Source organism: Pseudopipra pipra, chromosome 1 (assembly GCF_036250125.1).
Source record: "Pseudopipra pipra isolate bDixPip1 chromosome 1, bDixPip1.hap1, whole genome shotgun sequence".
Classification (NCBI taxonomy): domain Eukaryota; kingdom Metazoa; phylum Chordata; class Aves; order Passeriformes; family Pipridae; genus Pseudopipra; species Pseudopipra pipra.
Window position 1 is genome coordinate 108,317,029 of NC_087549.1, and position 26,361 is coordinate 108,343,389.

The 26,361-nt window shown below is 40.9% G+C and overlaps 1 protein-coding gene and 1 long non-coding RNA gene across 4 annotated transcripts in view; both read left to right on the forward strand.

Moving 5' to 3' along the window:
* Positions 1 to 7,883: 7,883 nt before the first annotated feature.
* LOC135421589 (uncharacterized) lies at positions 7,884 to 18,299 on the forward strand. 3 transcript variants are annotated; one of them, XR_010434117.1, is made up of 4 exons: positions 7,884 to 8,862; positions 9,818 to 10,990; positions 12,604 to 12,725; positions 16,228 to 18,299. It is a non-coding gene; the product is annotated as an uncharacterized LOC135421589 (long non-coding RNA). The 3 variants fall into 3 exon arrangements; XR_010434111.1 differs by having other exon boundaries at positions 7,884 to 8,063; positions 8,613 to 10,990; XR_010434104.1 differs by having other exon boundaries at positions 7,884 to 10,990.
* A 1,833-nt stretch (positions 18,300 to 20,132) lies between these two features.
* DPY19L1 (dpy-19 like C-mannosyltransferase 1) overlaps positions 20,133 to 26,361 on the forward strand; it is a 45,683-nt gene continuing 39,454 nt past the window's right edge. Inside the window, exons 1-2 of the mRNA XM_064670201.1 lie at positions 20,133 to 20,591; positions 21,515 to 21,583. Coding sequence (XP_064526271.1) covers positions 20,303 to 20,591; positions 21,515 to 21,583 — 358 coding nt within the window. The 5' untranslated portion in view covers positions 20,133 to 20,302. The remainder of the gene's footprint in view (positions 20,592 to 21,514; positions 21,584 to 26,361) is intronic.

Below are 26,361 nucleotides of genomic sequence, written 5' to 3' on the forward strand. Positions count from 1 at the left end.
ATAGTTACACAAATTATTTTTTCAAAATGCTTTGCAAATATATTCATAAAAATAACTGGATTTGCCAGCAGAACCCAAATAAGTGGCTGAAACACGGGGTTTTCAAGGTTCCCAAGATAAACTCAGTCTAAGAAGAAAGTGGAATTAGGTCTGTTAAGTTAGGAGAATTGAAGATTGTGGGAGGCTACAATAAAGTTTTCAAATGTACGAAGAATGTAAAGAAGGGGGGAATAAATTCCTCCTGCTGCAGGCTTTCATTAACAGGATTTTATTTCAATTATACTAACACATATTAAAGCAAGGGAGAGTTACGTGAGACATCTAAGGTATTTAAAGAGAAAGGATAGTGAAACACAGCACTAGATAACCTAGAAAAGATAAGGAGCAATACCTATCACTGGAAGTCTTCTAGAACAGGTTGAACATGCATTAGTCAAAAATGATGTGATGAAAGGTAATCTTGCCTTGGGACAACCAGATGATCTCTTGACATGCTTCCAAGCTATCTATGAGAGCTACGCCTTAAAGAAGCTTCTGACAAAATTCTCATGTTTTTCCAAAAGCTTTTGTTACACACCTGTAGTTCAGCTTGTCCTCAAATTGAGATCAGCTGCTGAGCCTTTTGCAAGGACATCACAAGAGTCTCTGGTTTGCAAAAATCTTAATGTGATAGAAGAGCTGCAAGGTCCTAAGGAACAGCAGTAGCAGTAGCATTGCCTTGGTTTAGTTTTGTCTGTGAACGTAAGCAAGTAGAGAACAGCCTCAGGTAATTCAAATCTGCTTTTAACTATGCTGAGTTGAAACCATGCATTAATGTACTTGTTACCATTTGGAATAAATGAAAATTAGGATAGATTGCTGAGCTGGTAACTCTATATGGTGCCTTTTGTCTCTGTATTATATTTTCATGGCATCTTGGTAGCAAAACACATGTATCCTCTCATAGATATTCAGTGCTGTGAAAGTCTTTTGCTTAACCTCAGGCTAAGGGGGCTTTCTTGATTACATGTAAGACTAAGCGCGTGCACTGGCACTTTCCTGAATCAGAACCATTGGCTGTGCGCTGGTGCAAGATATACTTATGAAATCAGTGGGCTTGCTTGCTTAAATCAGGGCTTAAGTGTTGCAGTGGCTCTGCAACTGTAAAACTCCTTGTGCTTTGCAGAATTAAGACCTTAGGAAACAAGTTCTCTGAGCAACAAACACCTGTGTAATTGGAGCCTTTATTTGCTATTGTCCAAAGAGAAAACAGGGATTAAATAAAAATGAAGATTCTGAACTGCCTCCCAGCAGGGTTACTCTGAAAAGACTGATGAGTAGTCACGATGACTGTAGGCTGCCTTGTGTTTCACATTTAGAAAACAGATTTATATCCAAATTATCTATCTTGGAGATAAGCAGGGCAGAAAACAAATTATTTGGAAAATGCTATTTTCTAAACTTCCTGTGCAAGAGCATGATGAATGCACTGATTTAATGGCATGATAGAAATACAGAGCAATAGACAATATTTTGAATCAAGATAATTTCAAATACACATAAAATAGATTATACACCAACAATTCAACATATAAACAAAGAATAATCAGTAATGATAGTTCTAAAAATTAAACTGTCAGTGGTCTAATGTCCAAGATCTTTATTAAAGTTAATCATTGATATCAGGATTGGTCAGTAAGGCTTTAGGGACCTTTGTGGGAACTACAAAAGCTGGCCCTTTTTCTCCACAGTAATAACCAGAGGGCCCAGGAGAAACCTATGGGGATGTCTACTAGGAAAGTTGGACAGAGATGTTTCTTTGAAGAGAAAGATAATAATTTCTCCAAATGCAAACAGTATTAGATAAATCTCTGTTAATATAAGATAAAGCTCTGTTAATATAAAATATAGTTTGAAAGGCAGACACAGAAAAATCTGGTATTTTAAATACTTTTTAGGATGGAAAATAGGTTTCATACACGGACTGTATTGACTAACTAATTTGTTGAATTAAAATCAAGCAACCATGCTCTAGAATTTTGGTCTATTTGTTGACTTTGAATTGCTTTATTCTCATTGTGAAGCCTGCCAAGAATATATGCAGTAATTTTGAGTGGCATCAGGTTTCTGTGTTCTAGAGAATGTCCTGGGCTTGAGCCGTGTTTTCACAAACTTCATGAGTACCTGCTTCAAAGGTCTATGCTCGCCTCTGTTAGAAGAAGGCTGGTTAGCAAAGACGGTGATGAGCTGAATGATTGTCCTCAAGATAAGCAAGCGGCACTCAGCTAGCTCTTTGTTTGCTTAAATTGCTAACGACTGTAGGGGAATAGCTCAAATAGCAAGATGAATTAAAAAAGGGAAAAGGCTTGAAACTGAACCTGTAATGGATGATATTTAGAGCAAACAACCCCCCAAAAGGTAGAGGTGATACAGTTCCTTAAACAGTTGCAACTTTTCTGTGCTTAGATGCTTAACTTTGGTCAGTTGTTCTGAGAGGTTAATACAAGGAACAAAGTATGTGGCAAAAAATCTGTGTCTCTCACCTGTGTCAGAAGTCTGTTATCTGCTCTTTCAGAGGCACTGCATTCATATGTCTTCGTCACTTCAAACTAGGAATATTTTTGAGCTTTTTTACCTGGGTCTCTGTCCTAAGCCATCTTAAAATGAAGTAAAAGCAATAATATGGATTTGGAGAAGTTAGAAGTTCATGATATCTTTGTTTTTAGTCTGCACTGTCTTCCAATCAGCTTCCAGGGACAATGCATAGCATAATTTTAGCTATAAAATAATAAGCAATTCAGGTGTCTGATGCCATCAGAAACCACTCTCTCTGAGTTCTCACAGAGGTAGAGGAAGCTGTGATTCCTAAACTGTAGTCTATGCTTAATAGGGGCTGCTGAAATTGAACTGCTTTCAATTAGGGGTCTTTCTGTTGAAAATCCCATATGATTTTAGGAGACAACAAGTCTATGGTCTTCACTGGTGTTCTCTGGCGTAAAAGTATGGGGGAAGTGTGGGGGAGAGCAGCTTTTTTCTCTTTATCTTACTCCTTGTCTTAAAGCCATGGTTGATACATAGTCACAAATCAATTATTATTTCTTCCTGTGCTCTCTCATGGATCAATCCCAAGAGGAATTAATTTTTATCTTGATGCAAATCGTTGGTCATAAAATTTGCATTGATAATATCTGAACATGTACCGAGGGCTTTGGAATGGCAGGCTTCAATTACCTTCCCGCTGAATGTCATAGCTTTTAGACTTGAGACACCAGTCATACTACTCATCTTCAATGATATTACAAATAAGTTAGTAGTACTCAGGGGATTTATCAGCCTGACTTTATTTAATCACTCCATTTTCAGTTAACACAGTCACCCCAAACAGTGCATTTCCAGAGGATGATTAGATTGTTTCAGACAGTTAAAGACTTTGGCCTTCTTTGCTCCCTCCCTCGTTTTACAATGCACAAGGAACCTTGTGCATTTTTGTAGGAACATAAAAAAGTCTAACACTTCTGCCCCCGTAATTTCCTTTACAGGACTTTAAACACTTTCCAGTTGTTCTTAAACGAATTAGTATGTATTGTATAGCCTATCCAGCACTTAAGACAACTTGGCATGGTTTCCAGTAGTTCCGGATGGACAACTACTTGTGTTTTCAGTCACAGAAAATGTTTTCCTTCCTACATACCTGATGAGGGAAAAGACTAACAAGGAATATTATAGGCTGAGATTTCAAAGCTCTTATGGAAGTAGATGCACAGCTCCCACAAATTTTAGCAAGAACCATGCTTCTAAGTCCTGTTTGGAAAGGCTGCGCTATAGTGTTTGCTATTTTAAAAGGTTTATGGTTTTTTCAGAGGCCAGCCTAAACGTTTTAACATTCCTTCCTGAATTACTTTAAAGCTTCTTTTGCTCCATGCCATAATATTATGCCTTTATTCTCCTGTTCTTTCAACTTTGGCCAAACTGTTAGAGAACACATGGATACTTCCTTTTTATTTGCTACCTAAATAATAAGAGCACTCATGTAAGTTGCAGAGATTAATTTATTTTGTTTGTTTGTTTTTTGTTTGTTTCTGGGGTTTTGGACATGTTGGTTTTTGTGGATCCTCTTCTTAGGAGCTTAGTTGTTTTGTGTTTTGCAGAAGAATAGCCTGTATACTTGTCTCAAAACCAAAACTGCCATCATGACAATATAGACAAAACTGAATTTTGCTGTCCAGAATTTGAGGGATGGGCTCGAGCTGTCTTGACAAAAGAGAAGCTGGGAGAAGTCAGAATGTAAAAAGATATAGAGAAGCATTGCATCGGCATGCTCTTACCACAGCCAGGAAGTGGTGCCTCCCACCCTGCTCCTGAGCAGCTGCTGCCACTCTGCATGTAAAGTTTCCCCAACAGCAAAAGCAAAATGTTTTCCTCTTCAGCGTTTTGGTATAGGCAGCAAAGCAGGCAGCAGGTTTGGGATTGGTTTGTCCCCACCTTGTCCAGGAACATAGAGACACACAGACTACTTGATGTTGAGAAAATGCCTTGTCAGCTTGTGCCTAGAGCCACTCAAGGCTGTAGATTCCTGGAGTGATCTAAGAGCCTAGAACCTAAGGTCTGCAATGTACAGGTCTCTCTCTCACACACAAAAACTTATGGCTTAAAATATTTTTAATGCCTGTATTATTCTGGAAATGTGAATCCGCAGTGCAGCTGTGATGAGATGGACACTTTCACCAGAATGAACACGCTGGAAAATCTAGAAAGACTTAAATAGCAACTGTCCGGATGTTACAGTAGAAATAAATTGGAAGCTGATCATAAGATCTAAGTGGGTATTTAGAGTTAGTGTAAATAGAAATACCAAATTAAGCAAATAACATGTAATTTTGAGATGAATTGCTCTATGTGCCAAGCATAAAACTTTGTACTGGCTATGCCCTGCATGATAACACGAGAATAGGGCAGACATTTTGAAACCTAAAATCACACGAGAAATTGCAAACCACAAAAAAGAATACTAAAAGTCACACGTGCAATATGATCATAAACAGAACTGCAGCATGGTTAAAGACAACTCTAGCTTAGAAAGAAGGTTTCCACTGACATATAACCTGAAGGCAAACCAGATCATACATCCAAATTTCAGCTATACTACATCCTGACTGAAGAAAATTTTAAAAAACACCTGTGTAAGCATGCCTAAATACAGGAAATATGAATGCTTATTCTAATTTTTGTGTTAGAATACACTGCTATTTCCCTGTGTCCTGCTTTGGTTCTGGAGTATGTACATATAAAATAAGTTGCATGGCTGTGGCTAAACCAGTTATCCAAACACATAAAGACAACAAATGGGACGACAATAATGGATTTCTGCTTTATCTGGGATTCATGACAAGTGCTGAACACGCATCCAGATGGGGAAATTATTTAGAGAAGACAAAAAAGACCCCAGAAAAGGAAACATGGAACTGTGTATCATCTTCATTTAACTAATGAAAGCCATAAGAATTAATAAGTGCACCAATCTGTTGGAATAAAATTGAGAAAAGAAACAGAGGTCTGCAAAATTTCCCCCACCATTGAATATGACATAACTAATTTTAAAATGAACAATGACTTCATTTTTGTTTTGCTCCACACTTCACTGATGTTGAATTAACCAATGCCTTAAAATAGTTTTCTCCATGTGAAGTCACTTTTAAAATTAGTGTTTGAATGAAGTATTTTAAGCTAGTGAGGAAATCACAAGTTTAAAAAGAAAAAAGCAAGCCTTTACAAAAATGTTATGTGATGGTCTGCACTTTTGCTAGTAAAGAAAGCACTGATTCTTAAACATGACAAGGTTTGGGCATAAACCTGATTCTACAGGTACTGTGTATCTCTGTGATGGAAAGGACTGTAGCAGGGAACTTGTTCATGAATACAAGTGTGGTTTCAGCTGTTTTTACTGGATTTCCTTATTTACATATACGAGACATTATAAACTAGTTGTTCCACCCAGACCCACACAGATCAGATATCCAGGTGTAGAGCTATAAAGTACAAGACTAATTTTAAATTTGAATATGGGACGGCTGCCTTCCTCATAATCTAATTTTAAGACTAAATCATTTCAGTTCAGCATTAGGGAAACCTTTTTCCCTCCAAGCAACCCTCTGATTTTTCTTTCGCAATTTTATTGTAAATTTTGTGCTGTTTTGCTGTTTTTATTAAAAGATGGCCATGAGAAACAAAATTTCATGAGAACCTCAGCTTCCATTAAAAAGAAAAAAGGTGGCAGGGAAATAGGTGGAGTAAATCTGCTTCAAAATTCAGGATAATAATACTTAAAACACTTTATAATTCTTGTCTGGACACTGTTTTTTTCTTTTTTTTTTTTTTTTAATATTTGGGACTGGAAACAGAATAACTTTTGCTGTTGTTGCTATGTCAGCAAATAAATTTTTTTCTAATATAATTTATTCCAGTAACATAACCAAAATAAACAATGACGGCAAAGTGACTTTTCACTGTCATTCTTTACACAGCCCTAATTAGGACTCTAAAAAATTGGGCTTGTGCATGTTTTTTGGTTGGCTGATGAACTGGAAAAATAGGGGAAAATGAATTCAGAATTAAATGAAAATGCAAAACTCAAATTTGGAGGAGTATAAAGGGCTGATTTAAAAGAACAAGAAGATCCATGTATTTTGGGTAAATGCATACATTGTATTCACTGACAATATTGACTGTGTCCTCAGGTTAGTTATCACTCTTTGTTAACTCACTTATTTACATCAGTTTCAAATGAAGTATTAAAATACTTTATCACCTATCAAATAACTTTTTTTAACTTCTGATATACTTCCCTCTTTCCATTTCCAGCTGAAAATCATTTGGTCTGAATTAGAAACTCATTTCCGTTTCCAGGAACCAGATTTTTTGTTTGACAAATTCACTTATCACTGAACTTCTTGGCCATGTGGGGTCTTAAGACACTACCTCATTTGAATATCTAATCTTTACTTTATTATACATTAGCACTCCATCACACATTTAACTGTTAGATGCAAAAAAAAAAAAAAAATCCAGTGAAAAACTCCACTTTACATAAAATTATGGTCCTGACTACTGTAAAGGCTGAGACAATATGGAGCTTCATACCTTCTTCTGTGGCTTGGGGTACTGTGACAGATTTAGACCATCTTGCATGTGCGAGAGCAGTACTTTGAGGGCCACAGCTTCTCCCCCGCTACCCCAGGTACCACATGATCTTGAATTGTGGAGTGCCGACTCTGCTGAAGGATGGAGGTGCTGCAACCCTGCCTTTTCCAACCAGCCTCCTTTTACAGGTAGAGATGGGGCTCCTTTTTGTGTGCTCTGTGCCACAATCCTGCTTCTTTGCTGTGCCCCAGTGGTTGGAAGCTTTACAGCTGCTGCCCACACTGACATCCTTATGTACACGTGTACAACTCCGGGCCCAGACGTCCCCTTACAGCATAACCTTGCCATGAAACTTCAAAGCTCAGGGAAATGCTTCCAGCTCAGGTGCCACCACCATCGGGGAACTTCTCGTGGAGTAACTCACCGCAAAGGCCACGGCAGGGCAGGATGGAGTGTGCTGCGCTAAATGGAGGGCAGTCACCTTCGCAATTTCTTATTAGGCATCAGCGAGTCCCTCACCTGTGGCCCAGCGCTCAGCCTTACCCTAAAGCTACGCAGACACAGGACCAGTTCCCATCTTTGTCTAACTAAAAACTAACGGCCTTTGGGATACCTTCCGACCCGTCCCGCCCGTGGGTGGATACAGCCATGAGACGAACGCCCCCCGGCAGGGAGGAATTGCCGCTGTCCGAGCCGGGGGCCGCGGCAGAGCCTTTCCCGGGCGCTCTGCGCCCCCTGCTGGCGGCGGCGGCCGGGCCGCCCGGGCCCTCCCGGCCCTGCCCGCCGGCCGCGGCCCCGGCAGAGCGCGGGCAGGGGGCTCGGGACCCGCCTCCTCGGGGAGCCGAACGGAGCCGGGAGAGTGAGCCAGGAAAGGGAAGAAGTCCGAAGGAGGAAACAGAAGGAGTTGTGTATCCAATATTTTCCATGCGCCCCAGATGCCACCTCTGGTATTCCTTAAACTCCCCTGGTTCCCGCTGGCCTCCCTCCTGTGACCTCAAGTCCCTGTAACACAGTGGTAACTCAGTTCTTGCTACAGGGACCTACTCTGCCACTGCTGCACAGTTTCGCTGTACTGCTTCAGATGTTTTTCAGGCAGTAATATCCTTTCCCTCCCCTCTCCCTTTATACACAATACCTAACCTACAGTCTGCCTCCAGTATATTTTCCCTGATTTTCTACCAGGTCCTCAGGTGCAAAATCCACATGGTGATTGAAAGGGTGCTGGCCTGCATCAGCTATCTATTTGTGTTCCTTAAGTTGATTAGGATTTTCTCTGGTTTGTTTTTATCTCAGTAGTTTTGTTTGGTTGTTGTCTACTTACTGGTTGGATGGCATCCAGAAAGTCATAAACTGTAATGTCTTTTTGGATTACGGATGGTAAAACATATATTTTTTTTACTCTATTATGTTCAGCAAATATTAGTGTTGTCTGCAATAAATGAACCTGAACAAGAGAAAAGAGTTAGCTTGTATCTACTACTTCTAATTTCTTCCAGGTAGACAAAACAAGTCTATCAGTCTGTGCCTTAACAAAGAAGTAATCTTCAAATACTTTTGGAACATGTACTCAACACCATACCAGGCAGAAAATACACAGCCTGATTTTCATTGACACAAAAGGCAATTTATAAAGCTCAGGAAGCCTTGCAAGGATTAAAGCAGATGTCTGCACCCACTTAGAGCTTTCTTTCCGCACCAGTGTTGTGTAACTGAATAGTTGTTCAGGACTTGCTGCTGCTGAACTGGGTAAGTGTGCCACACCTAACACCTTACTCAGGGCAAAACTATGTAGATCGAATGTTTGCATAAAGATGCATGTATTTGCTTTGGTGGCAACCATTTTCATGTTTGCAGCCCTTCACTTTGAGTCTCAGAAAGCATGCTGACGGCGGGCTATAAAGAGACCCTGTGATTTATTCTCTTGTGGTGGTCTCAACATTTTGTCCTCTTTTCCTTCCACAAATTGCATTGATCTAAACTGTTATTGATATAGAAGCCATCCAAATACAAAAACACACCCTACTATTTTAAAGTGTGATGTTGAATGAAGTTGAAATTGGCTAAACCGTAAAGAATCATTTGGTATAATTAGACAAAGATATATAATATATACAGAGACATTTCTTTAGGTAACTGAGTAAAAATCATGAGTTTAAGGACTTATTTTCCTCTTTAATCTTCATGATTTTTGATTTTATATTCAAGTGGACACAATGAAAGAAAGGGATTCACTCCCTGAAATGGATGAATCAGTCTCTGAGAAAGGATCAGGTTGTCTCAGCTGAACTCCCTAGTGAAATGGGAATAAATATGTTTTTAATGGAAATGCTGAAGTCCAGAGCACGTGTCTGCCAGAGCCCTACCAACTCCGGGGAGTAAAGATATATGACCGGTCTTGAGTTTGAATTCCTTCTTCTTCCAAGCCATATTTGGGGAGCTTTTTAGAAATAGGAGGGCTAAACCACGGAAAAGAAGATTCCATTAGTGTTAAAATTACAGAGACTGTACCACAAGGATAGGGCAACTCTGGAGAGTAAAGCAGAGATAGGACAGAAACCTGACAGTATTTACTGAGGTAAAGTTTACAACAAGAGAAATGTGATAAAAACTTGAAGGTGTAGTTGCAATCTTTCTTCTTGTAAGGCGTCTGTAGGTGTGAATTTCTTTGCCTGCTTTAACTTTCCTTTCCTTCATGCTCAAGGGGTGCAGTTCTTCTACATTCTTCTATGAAGTTTAACACAGGCAAGTGCCAGATTCTGCACCTGGGATAGGGCAAACCTGGTTGTGTGTATAGATTAAGGAACAAGAGGCTGGAGAGCAGTGCTGCAGAAAGGAACCTGGGAGTCCTGGCTGATGGCAAGTTGAATATGATTCTATTTCAGGTAGTAGTGATAATGAGGAGGGAGGACCATAAACATGTCCACCATAAGACCTGTGGGACTTACCTGTGGAAATCCTGAGGAGGAAGAGACCTCAAGTCAGTTTAAAAGAAGACAGCAGCAAAAATCTATCAAGCAAGAGACAGCGAGACCCATTCTTGAACATGGGCAATAGAGTAAATATGACTCTTTGAGAAAGTAATGTTTATTGTATCCTGGGGTAGAGAAGGTACATAGAAGGATGTCTTCTCAACCTCTTGGATTACATGCAAAATTTAACTATGACTGACTGAGCTTTTACACATCCCTGGGAGTGTGAGGCCTCTGAACTACTATAAGCAGCAGGTCAGGAGATCCAGGTTCTGGGGCCAAAATTCACTCCAGCACTTAGGTATTTCCTTTCCACCCATATCACTACTTTAAAAACGTAAGGAACACTGAAAATAGCAGAATCTCTGTTGGAGTTAGGCCTCTGTTGCACTTGCACATTTAAGACTATTCTACAATATGACTTTTCCTCCCCCTTTTCTTCTTTGTCCTCTGACTTTTCATTTTCTTCTCCATTTATTGCCTGTCCCTCTTCATTCTCATTCCACATACACAGACCCTGTTCTTAATGCTATTAATCAGTTATTGTCACAATTCCCTTCCTTCCTTGTTTATTACTCATTTTAGATCATCCATTGTACTTACAAAGTAGATCTGTGGTAGACCCATTAGTGAAACCTGTGTGCCTCTTTAAGAGCCGAGCTAGTTTTTAACTACACACTCAGTGTTTCCTCCTTCTTATTTTGCTCTCCCACATCAAAAGAAAACCCCAAGTAAATAATACAGGTATGCCCTTGCTCTTTTGTTTTCAGAGTTCTTTCTCTTTTCTTGTTTGGTTTCTCTTTGATTTTTCAGGTGTTGTCAAAATCTGAAGGTGTTGCTGATGTATTTCATCTCCAAGTTACATACAACGTTCATGATAAACAACCAGAGAATGGCATATCAGGGTAATAATTGCATTTTCCTTGGTGTATGAGGAGCTGGGTGGTCTCCAGCTCAAAGCTGGGTCAGGGCATACTTGGGATGAAATTTTTTCATAAATACTCATTGAGGGATTAGCTGGTATATAATAATAAAAAGTAGGGCAGGAAGGGATCGTCAAAGATCATCTCCTTGGCTCAAACCAAGATCAGTTTATAATTAAACCACCTCTGAAAGATGTTTATCTTATTTCCTTTTAAGAAGCCCCAACAACGGAGATTCCACAGGTCCTTTAAAGTTTCTGATGCTTAACTATTCTTTCCTTAGAAATTGGTCCTAATGTCTAACCTGACCCAGACTGAAATTTTAGCCCTTCACTACTTATCCAGTGCTTCTCTCTCTTCTTGTAGCAACCTTTTGCCTATTTGAAAACTGATATTGCATTCCCTCTGATTACTCTTCTCCAGGAAATTTTTCACAATCTCCTGTAGACTTCAAGGGGGTTTTCTGCTGTATTTATGTGCTTCATGGAGGTGGAAATCTGCTTTGCAACTACCATTGCTGATGTAAAATAAGAATGACAGTAAGGGGTAAAGGAGATTAGGAAAACTCCTCATCCTTCAGTGGATCCATATCTTTCCCAAAGTGCAGTGTTCATTACTAGACACGTTCTTTTAACTGAGATCTCACCAGTACTAACTGGAGTTAATAGATGAGTTCATGAGTGAGATATGAAACTCTTTTTCACATACTCCAATGTAACATTTTGTTTTCCTAGAACTACAACATTGTTGACTGATTTCATTCTAATGTAAGAGATTTTTTATCAGTTTACTGTAAAGTAAGACTATCATAATTTATTTTGCATTCTTTCCTCTGCGGTTTTTCTAATAATGCTGGCAATAAGGCTTATAATGACAGCTGAAACGTGGAGGTTCTGTTTTGCTGCTTGCAAAACACAATTCTGCATATGCATATGGTATGCTAACAGGAAATTACTTTAAACATGGTACAGGTAGCTTGCGAGTTGTTAGTAGGTAATGAATCACTCTCTGTTTGAAAGGCAGACAGAATTTTTCCAAGTAACACATCAACAGATGGGAAAGATTTCTCTAAAGAAAAAACACTTTTTAAAACTCTATCACCTTTTTCTGATTCTGCATTCTGCTCTTTGACACTCTCTTATGCTTCCATTAAGTGGCAATTTTAAAAGCATCCTTCCTATGAAGTATTTCTTCAGCAAAACCCGGGTTTACTAGTGGGCTACAGTTTCCTTGCAGTGCAGCCCTTGGGGTCATTCTGGAATGTCAGCTCTGCTCAGTATCAGTGAAATTCTCTGTAACTCTGTGATGTGACAGTTGCATGGGAGAAATGGCTAAAGACAAGTATGTCTTTTGGAATATGTCTTCCATGCCCAGCAGTGCAGTTTGATTTTTAGTATTTTATAGATGCTTTTTATATATATATATACACGCATGGAAACACATACACTTGTATATGCACACTTGAAAGCGCATTGTTTAGTGAATTCTCATTTTGCTATCAGGCTAACATGAGAAAATGAATGCTGTCCTATATTCAGGCTTCAGTCCACAATCAGTATGTACATTGATATATATCACCAATGTAATCTCTCCAGAAGGTAAATCCTCTGAACTCCTACGTGTCATGCTATGAGGAATCATGCTACGAAACACCCTACTGGGAAACAAGTTGTAGCACCTCGAGGAGCTGGAGTGGTTGCACCTGCCTTGTGAAACAGTAAGTCAACTGCTGCTCTCTGAGTGTAATGAGTTGTTCTGACAAGCTTAAACAAAAATACAGCATCAAACTATATTTAAGAAGGAAGTGTTTCCCCTCCCCCTCCCATAAGCCCTTCAGTGCTACCTGCTGCACACTTCTTGAGAAGCGGGCTAGGCTAGGGATTTTTGTTGGCTATAGATACTTCTTTTGATTTGAATTCTCTTTGCTAAGATCAAAAGAAAGGAGGATTTCCTAGTGGTAGGGATGGGGTGGACAGAGCAGCCCACATCTTGTGTAAAGGTTAATGGGGCTTTTAGGGTGAAAGAGGGAGTGTCACAAAGGATCTGTCGTTACTTGTGAGCAATGGGTTGGTGTGAGGGCAGGGATGGTCCCAGGCTCACTTGCAGGACAGTCTGTGGTGCTCCAGGCAACACTCATGGGGAAGTGAAATTACCTAAAGTACCACACGCCATTCATGAAGAGAGATGGTGAAGGCAAACACAAACGGAAGAGGAGTTTGTAAAGGACATCTCTGTATCTTATAGGTGATTTGTATCTGCAGAGTCAGAATGATCACCTGGAGCAATACAAATCTGTGGCAGATGGATTTACAATTTGTACTTGAAACACAGGCCTGATTCTTCTTACTTTGCATGCATGTCAAAGCACTTCCTCATGTAGAATTACTCAACATTTACAAGTCAGGTGTGATTCAAGCTCTGCATAGATCAGTGGCTTAATTTAAATTATCAGTAACTCTGACAAAGCAGCATTAGAGTCAGCAAGAAATGACAATGGCCTGTTTAATCAATCAAACAACCCAGACTTGGCCTGCTAGTCTAGATGAAATTGAAAAAGAAATGAATGCATATTGAAAAAGAAATGAATGTGTTAATTCCGGGGGAGGAAAAAGTATATAAACACTTGGCATAATTTTAACTATGATGCAGAAGAGGATGCCTTGGACAGTAGAGGGCACTGTGACCTCAAAAATAAGCTTCAAACGGGGCTTTAGTCCCGTTTGTGAGCACAGTTGGTGGGACACAGACAAATGCCGTATTCCAAGTGAAAATGTGCTCTATTTGTTTCGTAGTAGTTCAGGAGACTAGAGAGGCAATGTGAAAAAGCAAGGGGAGGGGAACACAATGATAGGTAGTGTAAAGCCACGATGCCTACAAATACTCACTTGGAAAATTGAAAGAAAGGGATGAATTCCATCAAGTTGCTTGACACTGTGGTACATCTTTATGTTTAGGGAAGACAATCTTTAAATCTTGATTTGAGTGCTATTGTTAACAAGGTTTAAGAATGTATCATGAAAGCACACAAGTATTCGGGATCATGCTTTGAGACAGATTATCAAAAATTGAAAATGTGAGGAAGAAGATGAGAAGATGTAACTGCTGTTGCAAGTCACCAACAAGGACAATGCCCTATTTTTAGTTTTGTATGGGTATAAATTAAAGGGTTTGTAGCATCAGCAACATTTTCTTCTCTTGATAAGGTACCTAGCAAAAAGACAAGATTTATCAAGAAAGGACGCCCTGCAGCCCTTGAAGTGACCATGTTAGTCACTTCAGTTTGTCAGAAAGAATTCACCTTTTCTCAGTCATATAAAAGAAGCAAACAGCATTCCCAAGCCACAGCTTTGTTTGTCATTTAAGGGGTGTTCACTGTGTAGGATTATCTTGCCTTCAGTCTGGTCTTCCATTTTGCTTAGTTTGCCAGAGGTACTTTCTACTGCTGTTTTAATTTGCCTGTTCTCTACCTTCACTAACCAGGGCAGCATAGCACATACTGAAATCCCCACCAAAATGCGTGTCAGGTTAAGCAAAGTGTGAAACAGAAATAAACTTGTTAACATCTGAACAGACAAGCTTAGACTGCTGCTGTTTCTGATATAGTTGTTTGTATTACACAGTGGTCCGCAAGCTGCTCTCACTCTTGCCAAAACAGATGTGCCAGTAAATCTCCATCAGTGTAGATTTATTGACTTTGATATGGCAACATATTTCAAGAGCCCTACTGTTTCTTACATCTGGTTGCTCTGCCAGTTGGTCACTGAAAAGCTAATCTGTGAGCACTTCCAGATCATTGCTTTTCTCCTCTTTCTATTCTAAGTCCATTGCTGGCCCTCCCATATTTCCACTATAAATGGTGTCCATATTCTCAATCTCACAGAGATTTCGTCTGCCATGAAAAGTAACTCAGTCCACGTTCATATGGTCCTGTTCTGTTGTTATCACTTAGCTCCTGCTTGTCACTGCAGGACTGCTACTTAGAGACACAGCAGATAAACACTGACTCCACAAAACATTAAGTAAAACCACAGTGGATAGTAAATCAAGTTAGGGGGAACTGGATCCATCACTTCTGCTTGTAACAGTGAGTTCTGGGGTCCTCAGATAACTTACTCTACAATTTTCTCCTGCAAAGAAAAGCATAATGAGATGCAGTTGCTGTGGCTGTGAATCATGGCATCTATGCCAAATTAGCATGACTACTCACAGTGGCCAAATGCCACACGATGAGAATGTAGAGTGTACAGCAAGAGATCTTCATTTTGAAAGCTGTAAGGAGATTATGTTATGCAGAGGAGTTAAAAGTCCTCAGGACAGTGAAGAATTACAGAAACATTCTAGGCCTCAGTTGGGAGGAAATGATCACACTCCATGCTTTAGGAGGGGGCATTGGCAAATCTCACAAATCAGCTGCTCAACAGGACAAGTGAATGGCTGTGCTGCTTTCATCACTCTGACTACAGCAAGGAAAGAAGGGCAACTGGAGATATGTTAATCCTAAAGGTTCCCAGTGTAGCCTAAATTTTTTTCCTGCTAGTCATAGTATCTATTGTCCTTTTTTCTTTAGTTATTATTTTTCAGAGCTGCAGGGAAGCATTTAAGGTAGCATGAATATATGGTACTGGAAACCAAAAGCCAAGAAATCTGAAAAAGTCTGGTGGAGACTAATTAGGTTTTGTGACTCACCAATGTTCTTCAGTGTTATTCTGGCAGCAGGAACTTTGAGATTTACAATCATTGTCATAGAAATGAAGGAAGTAATTTCTTTGTCAAAGAAAGAAGGGCCTTCAGGACCTCTCCTTGTAAATATGTGATATTTTTTGTTGTTCTTTTTGCCAGGGTAGGCAAGCTGGGTAAATTGTTCTTATTTGTTTCTAGTAGAAACAAATTTTTGCTTGTTTGAGCAGTTAGCCATACAGACACAGATGTTCCAGTTCTATATAGTTTTTCATATATATAGTTGAAATGCAACTGCAACTATAAAAGTGAGAGAAGATACATATGAACAAAGATGTGCAAGTAGAGATCAGATTGCTGTATAAATAACTCACCAGAAGCACATTTTTCCCTCTTCAGGATGTAGGCAATGTATGTTTAAAGGGGTTGACTCCAAGGGGAATATGTGCAGAAAGTGAACTGGTCCAACAATGCTGTTAAATAGGACAAGGTACACACTATAATAGTTTGCCACTGCATTCCACTGGGTTTTTTTCTGTCAGATTCCTCCAAGGGCAATCCTGCATTTTTACTTCTGCCAAAAGAGATTTCTTTGCCTTCTGCACTTCTATTCGGCTTGGTCTTCACAAGAAGAGGTCCCAACTATTTCTGTTCTCATAAAGTTCTTTCTGTAAGTAAGAATTTGTCTGCTTGGCTTTGACTGAAGCTCAATCAGTATTAATAATGAGTTAAGTCAGATATGGCCATATGGTGTGGAGCTCAAAACCCTCTAACTTCCCAGCTAGTTACCTGGGGCTCTGAGCTCCACATTGCTGCAGCTCTGTTGCTGTCAGCACTCAAAATGACTAGTTTAATGCTAGGTTGAGCACATCTAACCATGCAGCAGCCACAGAACTGTTCGGTGAAGCGACATACTTTCCAAAACATGTTAACCTTGGATTAAATAAACCAAGGAAAAAGAGCCTGAAGTTCCCTAACTTGCTACAATGCAGTCCTGCTATTATTAAGTCTGCTGCTGAATGTGTGAAAGTGTGTGGGATCAACACAAACTTCACAGAAGCAAAGCCCCATGGTAGGTGGCAAAGGCAGCTTTGTCAGAAAATCTGCAGAATATGCTCTGAGGCTGTGCCGCTGGAACAAAGCAGAGAAGTACAAGAAACATCATTATAGACTGAAAAAAGGAGTCTCTACAGGCACTCTTATTCAGATCTCCTTGGGAGAGAGAAGGGGTTAGTAGTGGTAATAAACTGTAAAGTAAAGGTCTCACTTGAAGCAAGAGGAAGAGAGAGAACTGGTGTCAAGAAACAGTACAGATGATGAGAATGAGTGGAAGAAAAGAAAGCAAGCTCTGGACTGTTTGATAATGAGGTGTGCCTGTCCAGTGTCCTGAGGAATGCATAATGTTAGAGAATACATAGGAACTGCCAAGGCCAGTGTGTTTCACTTGCAGGGTCTCATTCCTGAGGACTGTGAGTTATCTTCACTGACAGTGTGCCACAATCACTATCCAGCTAAGGTTGCTGATATCTATCAGAGTGATTTGGAAATATGAAGAGACAGTCCAGTGATCATGGAAAATGTGCGAGCAAAGAGATAGAGAAGACCTAGCAGAAAGAGGAATGTTGTGTTCCACGATGTGCCTTGTCCTGGGACAGTAGAAAACTGTGAAGCAACAGCTTATGGATTTTGCACTCCCTGGACAAAAGGAGTTAAGATAAACTGATTAAGATGATGTCTCTCCTATGGACTTAACATATATCCTTCAACATCCTTGAGAGTTAAGAGAAATTAAATTTATTTTCAGAGATATATTTCCTTCTTCCCCTTCCTTTTTGTTATAAACAGTAAGGTCTGTGCTGATTTATTGGAATTACTCTTTTGGCTGTGATGTGCAGGATTAGTAATGAGCTACTCTGTCTGAAACGTGATGTTAGATATTAAACATAGCACTTCTGGAAAAAATATGCAATTCCTGTGATGATATAAACCCGAGGTTTATTTCTTGCTACTTGTGTCTTACAGACTGAAACGTGTCATTTTATTTTTAGAGGTGTACTGCTCTACTGCAGCTCTTTTGAACTAGTGTTGATGGTGTTCTATAGCATTTCATAGTTGCTGAATATGGGCACCTTTACATTTAAGAATGTCATGTTCTATTTTTCCATACTTATAGTAACTTTTAAAATCTTTAGAGTTGTTTAGTAGTACGTGCCTTTGTAATCAGATTCTGTGAATCTTTGAATTCTTTGAAATAAATTGCCTGAAGAGCTTTAATAAAAGGAAACAGCCTGAAGGTAATTGGTTTGCTGAAGGCTGGAGCAGGCCCAGTTAACCTCAATGGTTGAGCCACCCCACAGCGATTATTTGAACCTTAATAATATCAACCCTTCAAGTTTCTAAGTGTTCCATGACTCTACTGGTTTTGGCAAAAATTGAAAATAGGTCTCAGGAGCTAAAAATCAGCAGAACATATCATACTGCTCTTTTTCTGTCGGTTACACTAAAAACTCTATCTGGAGCCTGTACCCTTCAATCACTCAGACAGCAACAATAGACTCCTTTGGTTACTAGATTTACGACAAGGCTACTTGATTAAAATCAAATATAAAAAAGAGCAGACTGTGGAACTTTTTCTCTTGAAAAGCAGGTGGGAAAAATAGCATGTATTCTTCAAACACTTGAAGTGTCTTCCCTTTAATAAGCACAGATAAATGTTTCTTGCAATATGAAACTGGTACATGTAATTCACACTGGAAGAAGGGCCTATGTACTCAGGAGACTGGCTGTTTTATATGAAAAATACTATTTCTTCCTTGCTCACCTTTTGAGATCAATGTAAGACATGCCCTTTGCAATTATCTCCCCAAAAGAGCTAGTGAAGGGCTGTTTTCCCTCAGCAAGGAAAGAAATGTGGAGCCAAGAGACACACAGGCCCTCTGTCAGCCCCACAGGCATTTGTTTAGTACCTTTTACAGGTTTGTATCTTTACACCCTTACCGTGGTCTAAACAGCCTTCCTACTACCACAAAGACACAAAAGCCATCCTGTCCTTACACATTCGTTACCTTGGTAGCTATAAAACTATATATATTATTGAACAATTTTTTAAATACTATCTTAGTACAGTATTTGCCACATAAGTCTCAAACCAAGTGTTTCACAGGCTAGGATTCATAAAAATAATTAGGAAAAAGAGATGAAAAGAAAGAGGTGGTAAACATTTTAGAAAGAGACATACATCTGTTATGAGAGGAAAAATATGGAAAAGCCAGGAAAAAGAAGCAGAGAGTTTCAAACGTAGAAAACTTGAGAGCAGAACCAAAGAGAGAAATAAAGAGAGCAGAGGGATAAAGAAAAGCCTGAAGACAGCAATGATGAGCATCTAGGAGGCAAGGAATAGGTACAATCAAGAAAGGACTTCCAGAGGACAAAAAGAAGATGTTAGGGAGGAAAGAATGAAATGGATCTGCTTGGAGAGGTTGCAGTTACTGAAGATGTTATATTCTGCTACACTTAATCAACACTATCAAAAAGTGGTAATTAAATTAATGTATCCCTATCAGATGAGCTGCTGCCTAAGCACTGCTCTGTGCTAAAGCACTGGTAGGAGGAGGAACGACAGTTTTCTGCAGCTGGGTCTTGTTTGACAGTTGTGCTGCACATTCAACACTCCTCAAAGAACAGTAATTCCAGCTGTTACAGTAGGAGCTACAGTGGTTGCTGCTGAGAAGTTCCTGAGGAGAACTGCTCTGGAAAAGTCATAAAACAATACCTCAAGGGTCCGTGTTATGCAGAACTTTTGTATAATAAGGCCTTTTAACCTCTGAACCCAAAGCAAGGTTTGGGCTGGAGCTGCCTGGTGCTCCTGGGCTGAGAGGCCACCTCGCTAGCACAAGGTAAGGCAAACCCACGTTTAAATTCCATAACGAGGAGGTGCAAGAGGAGGAAAGAAGGATGTCTTCTGTGGCGGGGAAGCCCCTAGGACATGGCAATAAAAAACACAGCCGGGTTACCTCCTGGCAGTTAAAATTTTGGCAATTTGGGCGGGGGGAAGGGCACTTCTGGGGTGGGCTCGGTTTAACCGAGTCAACGCTTACAAAGCTGAACGACCCGGGAACGGGAAGGGCAACCAAGAGAAACACCGGGGGCAAGAGACCACAGCTGCCTGAGGGTGGCGGCAGCCCCGCCCGCTCGGCGACCGGCGGGAAAACCTCCCCCGGCCCTCTGGCAAGAGAGGGAGGGGGTGAGCGGGAAGAGCTTCACTCCCGCCTCCCCGTCCTCCTGCTCCTCCTCCCCGCCGGGCTGAGGGGGCGGCGCGTCCGTGAGCGGCGGGGCGGAGCGGGGGGCGCGGGGGGCGCGGGGGCCGCTCCCCGCCCCGCCGGCAGCGCCGCCCCCTCCCCCACGTGCCCAGCCGGGCGGAGCGGGCGGCGGCGGAGCAGGGATCGGCCGTCCCCTCGCCCCGGTACTACGAGCCCGCCGACTGCGGCTCCGCCCCGTGGCCTCCGGGCCCTGCCAGGGGGTGGGGGAAGCTCCTCGCCGAGCACCGCCCTCATCGGCTCGGCTCGGCTCCCCTCCCCTCCGGCGCGGCGCCCCGGCCCCGGCGGGGACTATGCGGAGATGGTCGTCCCGAGCCGAGGCAGGAACAAAGAGTCGCCGCCGCTCAAGCTCGGGCAGCAGCAGCAGTCGCCAGGCGCCAGCCCCAGCCGCGGCCGCCGGCCGCACTCGCCGGGCAGGCAGCAGCTCTCCGGCGGGGCCCGCACCATGCGGAAGGGAGGCGGCGGCCGGCGTGGAGCCCGGGGCGACCCTCGGGGATCCTGCCGGGAGGGGCCCGCGGCCCAGCAGGTCCCGCTCCCCCTCCGCCGCGGGCCCCTGAGGCTCCTGCGCGTCTTCGGAGAGCAGCTCCGAGGTGAGGCTACTACCCCGAACCCTGCCCCCTCCCCGCTCCCTGTGCCCCCGCCAGGATGGGGGGCAGCCCTTGCGCCCGGGGGGAGCGCGGTGGGGCTGGGTGTCGCCTCCAGCCCCTCTTTCCGAGTGTCCCGGCACGGCAGGCGAGCCCCCGTGGTACGCGGTGGCTGTTCTCGGGGAAGGGAGCGCCGGGACGTCCTTCCTCGGGAAGCAGCGGTCCGGGGGTGGCGGGCAGGAAGCGGGCACCCCGCTGGTCTCCCGGCTGCAGGGAGGGAGGGAGGCGGGAGGGCGGTGTCTGGCACTGCCCGGGACAGGGGCCGGTCGCGCTCTCGCCCTGCCCGGGCCCGTCCTCCAGCCCCTCACAACGCGGTGGCGGGTAAAAAGAGAGAAAAGCTGACGAGAGCCACACGGGGATCGGCGAGAACCAGGGGCGAGGGGAAGGAAGAAGAGTTTTTTTTACCACTTCAGCATCCTTTGGGGGAGAAGTGGGGAAACGTGCTGTTTGTGTAACTAACTCTTGTTACAACAGTCCCTCTGGTGGTGTTGACTAGCGCAGTTCATAGTGCTGGCATGACCAGCTTGTTTCTTGATAACGCTCTGCTGAAAGCGTGGAGGGTTGTGTGTACTTTAAAAGTCTTGACTTCCAGTTTGAACGAATTTGTCGGTAACATACCTGTGTAGAAATCCTCCTCTGACAAGCTATTTTGTAGATATTCTTTCAGAAATAAAAAACTTAATGATTTGTATAGTCACCTGAATAGTCTATCTGTGCTGTTTAAAGCTTTTATGTGTAATTACGAACTCTCTGTATGAAATTGCAGCATTTTTGAAGTCTAGTCAAGATTTTTACTTAAAACTGGTGTTGCAAAGTTCAGAGTTCCTTTTACAGGGGCTGTTCTTAAGGTACTTGTGTTCTTTTGGCAGTATTTGTTATCGACAAAAAGGCCTTCATCATAAAAGCTGATAGCAAGATATGGCTCACGTTTCTTCTGGGTAAGTAGAAGAAATATATTTGGGAGTAAATGCTCTTCTTTTTACCTTTCTTTCTCCGGAATTGTAAACTGTCAAAATGTATTTGTGAATACAGCTTGGAAAAACACAAAAAACATAGCTTATGTTGAAAATGGACAGGAAATAACTTCCTGCCTGGTAACTTTTGTAAAGCTGTTACTGTAGCAGTTGATGTGGTATCACAACATTTGTAGGAAAAAGAATTCCTGATATTTATGGATCCTTTCTATTCAGTCATTAATTTCTAGGGGGGAAAAAACAACAATTCTTATTGAGTAATTTATTCAAAACAGCTTGCTTGAGAAGAATTATGGATGGAAGAACATAGAGTTGTAGGGGGATGTAAGTTCAGATGTTGTTTGGGAATATTTTTGAGTAAATAATGAAATGGCTAGTGGCCAAAGTCTTGAAAAAAGCACCTAAAGTGTTTGTGAAATTAAATAAGAAATACATTCCTAAAGTCAACAAATGTTAAGTAGTAGCATATTTGTAAGATGCACAGTTATATATACCCTTAAAGGTATTATAGTAAAAGACTGTCATGGTACTCCAAAGATGCTGGTACTATTAATCACACTACCAGTAGTCCTGGTTGCCAAAGGGAGTTTCTTCAGTTTGATGAATTACACTGCAAAGGAATAGCAGGGAAATAACCCTTAGATTACAAACTAATTGATGAATAGTGTTCCTGAATTGCTTTGCTTGCATCTGTTTAGTCAGCATTTCCTAGACTCACAGTTACTTAAATGACATAGAAACATTAAACTGGTGGTCAAAATTGAAAAATTATTTTCTTTGATTGAAATTTGAGAGCAGATTAGGGAAAGAGCTTTATAATTTCTGGAATTTGAATTTGTCTGTGAAACTCAGATAATCAGTTAAATACATCAGGGAGGTATTTACATTTTCAATAGCAGTAAGACCTTGACAGCAAATTATGTGATAACATACAATATTTGCAGTAGCAAAGAATACACTAAATATGAAATAGTGGGGTTTGATTAGTTTTACTGGTATTTGAATTTTTGTTGTCATTTCGCTTAAGCTTTAAGGCCCATGTTTTAAAAACAGGCTCCCAGAGCTGGAGCTGGTTTTGTTATAGAGTGTGAAATTTTTTCTCATGCAAATTACTTCCAGTGCAGCAATAAAATTGTCAAAAATTTCAAGGATAGTCTTATACTACACTTTGCCCTCTTATGTTGGGGTTTTTTTTAAATGACCATTGACTTGAGGCCTTTTTCTTGAAGATGTCCTTTTTATATTGAACAGAATCTCCAAATGGAACAACTTGACTAAGTTGCAGAAGTAGTCTGCGCTTGCAGGTTCCTCATTGTTTCCAGTTTTGCTGTATTCCTACCTCAACACTTTGTGGGTATTTGCCAAATATTAGTTTCTTGTATGCTTCACATCCTGCTAGATTACAGTATCTCAGCATCTGTTGTTCTCTTGGTAAATAAAGCCAAAGAATGACTTTATTCTTCAGTATTTAATTTCCAGAATTAAAATCCTTTTTAGATGCCATTCATATTGCTTTTCTTAGAACAGCACACAGGCAAAAATAGGAAATCTATCAGATTTACATAATAGCCCTAGTCTGCAAAAATCTTATCATATGCTTTGCTTTTAGGGATTCTTAGGTTGGGTGAGAAAATGGCACCTGCAAGTTCAAGTCCATAGTAGCTGTGTAAGTGTTTGTAGCATTAGACTATAGTATTCCCTTCCGGTCCTCTACTTCATTCTTTCCCCAGTAAGGACATTAATAGGATCAAAGGATGGTAATTTAAGAGAGCTGATCTGAATGTTTTGAATCAGAAACTAGATTAATGCAGTGTGTTGAAAAATGCCGATTTGTACTCACAGTGGAAGTCCATGAATTAAGAACATTGTCTCTTGAAATGTGAGTAATTACATTGCTGTGCGATTATGAAAGGTCTTAATTTTGTATTTATAATAGAGTGATATTGTGAATTTTTGTAAAAATGTGTATGAAATTCTCCAAAATAACTGTGAATGTATTTACTGTTCCTGCATTGACTTTAAATGAAACATTTACTGAAGAATAAGATTGAGAGATATTGTTTTCTCAATGAAATAAGTGGTATGTTTGAAAGTGAAATGTAATTTCCATATTAATAGATAATTTATTTGCATCAATAAAATACTGCATATTTGGCTTCTTTGGAACCATGTGAATTTGAGATAATGAACAGTATTGGTAGCTAATATGCATTTGACTTTATTGTGTATTCTTACCTAACATATAATCTGTCTTAAAATTGATTTTTTTTTTATTTTTTTTTTAATAGATGTGGTATGTGTATATGGGAATGTATTTCAGCATCTAATCTTACTGGGAGTCTTAGGAATGTTGCTAAGAAATGAAATAATGCCCTGTGCCAATGTGCAATTATTACTCAATAAGTAATAACTAAGAAAGATATGGACTGCTCTATTTCATTCCATAGCATTACTGCAAAATGTGTTTTTCTTACGGAATATGGTTTGCTGCATTGCTGATATAGCTAATGTGCTTACCCGGAATTCCATGTCAGATCAATATCTGCTTTTCTGAAAAAGAAATTTGCAGCTTTCCATGAGAACTAATGTAAATGTCCTTAGTATAAAAAAAAGCCTGCAGCTCCTGAACCTTTCAGAAGACGTTAAGTTCTGCTTACACTGAGCAATTCTTTGGGAATTTTTTTTTTTTCCAGAAAGTATATGTAATAATGTGAAGTTTTAAGTAAAAGTTTGAGGTCTTCATTTTCTAACTGGAATCCAACCTTGCCTAACCTCAACTTCTATGTGAAGTGTTCAGCTTGAGCCAAATGTTAAATGGTACAGGCAGGTAGTATAGAATTTGTTTTCCCTGTTAAGTAATTTTTTTCTTTTTTTTTTATTATTTTTAATTTCTGTCTTGCCCAGCTTCACCTTGCAGATCTTCATATACAAAACTTTAATTTTAAAATTAGATCATAATGCAACAAACTAATTTTGTGAACCTTGTGGTGACAATGATAACAAGTACTGCCATCACCAGCACTTCCAGGCTCTTTACTGGAGGAATATCTGGTTTGGATATGTATATACTAGAACATGAAACGTACATTAAGTCCACTCCCATTCCACATAAATTTAGTGCTTTTGGAAAGGTGTTTTTCTTTCTCTTATTCCTGCTGCTTTCCAGAAGCAGCCAACCACACTCTTGTAAAATTCAATCTGAACACCTGTGCGTTCACTAACTCTCTGATTGTCTTCTGCATCGATGTGCAGGCATTGCTGTATGTTTTACCGTTGTGTAAGCAATTTGATCCATTCCACATCGCCATAGAGGCAAGGGCTGTGCCCAGGAGTGGGGGGAGTTGTGTGCTGATCAGCACCCTGGAGAGAGACACAGTGCTCAGCACCTTTCTGGTCCCAGCTGGGTGTAAGTAGGGCAGGTGATTATCTTCTCCACTTTCTCTCTATTCTGTATAGCCTATGTGAATAAGAGGGCTCTTCATTAACCATAAAGATTTTCATGGATTGAAGACAACTAGTCTGCCAGACCCTTCTGTGGCAGAAAGCCACTGTGTGCCTAGAGGGCAACCAAGATACCTTCAGTCTAGGAGGAGCACTGTGATCCCCCTAAATGCCTGCCCATTATCCCTCACTTATGCTGGCTTTGCTTCCATGCTGAGCTCTGTACATGTTGTCAATGCTGCCCAAGGAAAATGGAGTGGTTTCTGCTCTCTGTGGATCTTGTCATGCTCAAGAGGTCAGAGACCTAGATTGTTAACCTACTGCTTTATCATCATTTGTCTTTTTCCTTTGTCCCTCAGATTACCTTGTTCTGTACTTATGTGACAGCAGTGAAGACAGTCTTTGAATGGACAAATGGAACGTTACTGCATGCAGTCTATTTTTTCTAGCAATTATAGTCGCAATGAGATTTGTGTTGGTTGTCATGGTCCATTTGGATTTCTGATATTTACACCAAAATGTAATTTGTAAATTAAAATTTATTTAATGAACTCATGGGGAAAGAAAACAAACATGACAAACAAGGGCTCAGTCCACTTTGTAGAGACTAGTCTAACATGGGAATTTACTTACTCATCACTTAAGGCATGAGGGGTTGAACTCACAGGTTCTCTAATTCACAACTCAGCTTGAAGCTTCTAACCTGTGCACCTGTGAGCAAGATAATTACCTAGATGATGGTGGGAGTGTTCATCCTTCGTTTTTCATCACGGTGCAGGCATCCCCTGTATCACACTGGGAAGTATGAAAGCCTCACCAGTCCAGCAGCTTCAAAAACTTTTTGGCTAAGCTGACATATTTATACCTTCCAACTTGGAAGTTTGGTCTATAGCATTTCCATGAGTTAGCAGTTTCTGAGGACACCGCTGGACAATCAATATGCAAGGATTATGGCTGCAGGAGACAGCAAGCTGCAGGTGATAATGGCTGCATAGTGACCTTAAGCCCTCTCTGGTCACCAGGTCCTGCCTGTTTTTTGCCCTTGCTTTGGCCTAGTAGCGCTGCTTGTAGCATGCATCAGGCCTTAGCTCGAGTTGTGTATTGGCAAAAATCTGAGCAGGAGTTGAGTGAACAGTCACAGGAGGTGTCATAAATGCTAAAAATGTTTGCGCTTATTAAAAAAAAATGCTTGTAATTCAGTTTTGTTGTTGATAGATGTCGTACGTGCATTAGATGCTGGTGGTCCAACTGGAGTGATGCAGGATATAGGTGGAAACATTGCCTATTGCTGATTAGCACTG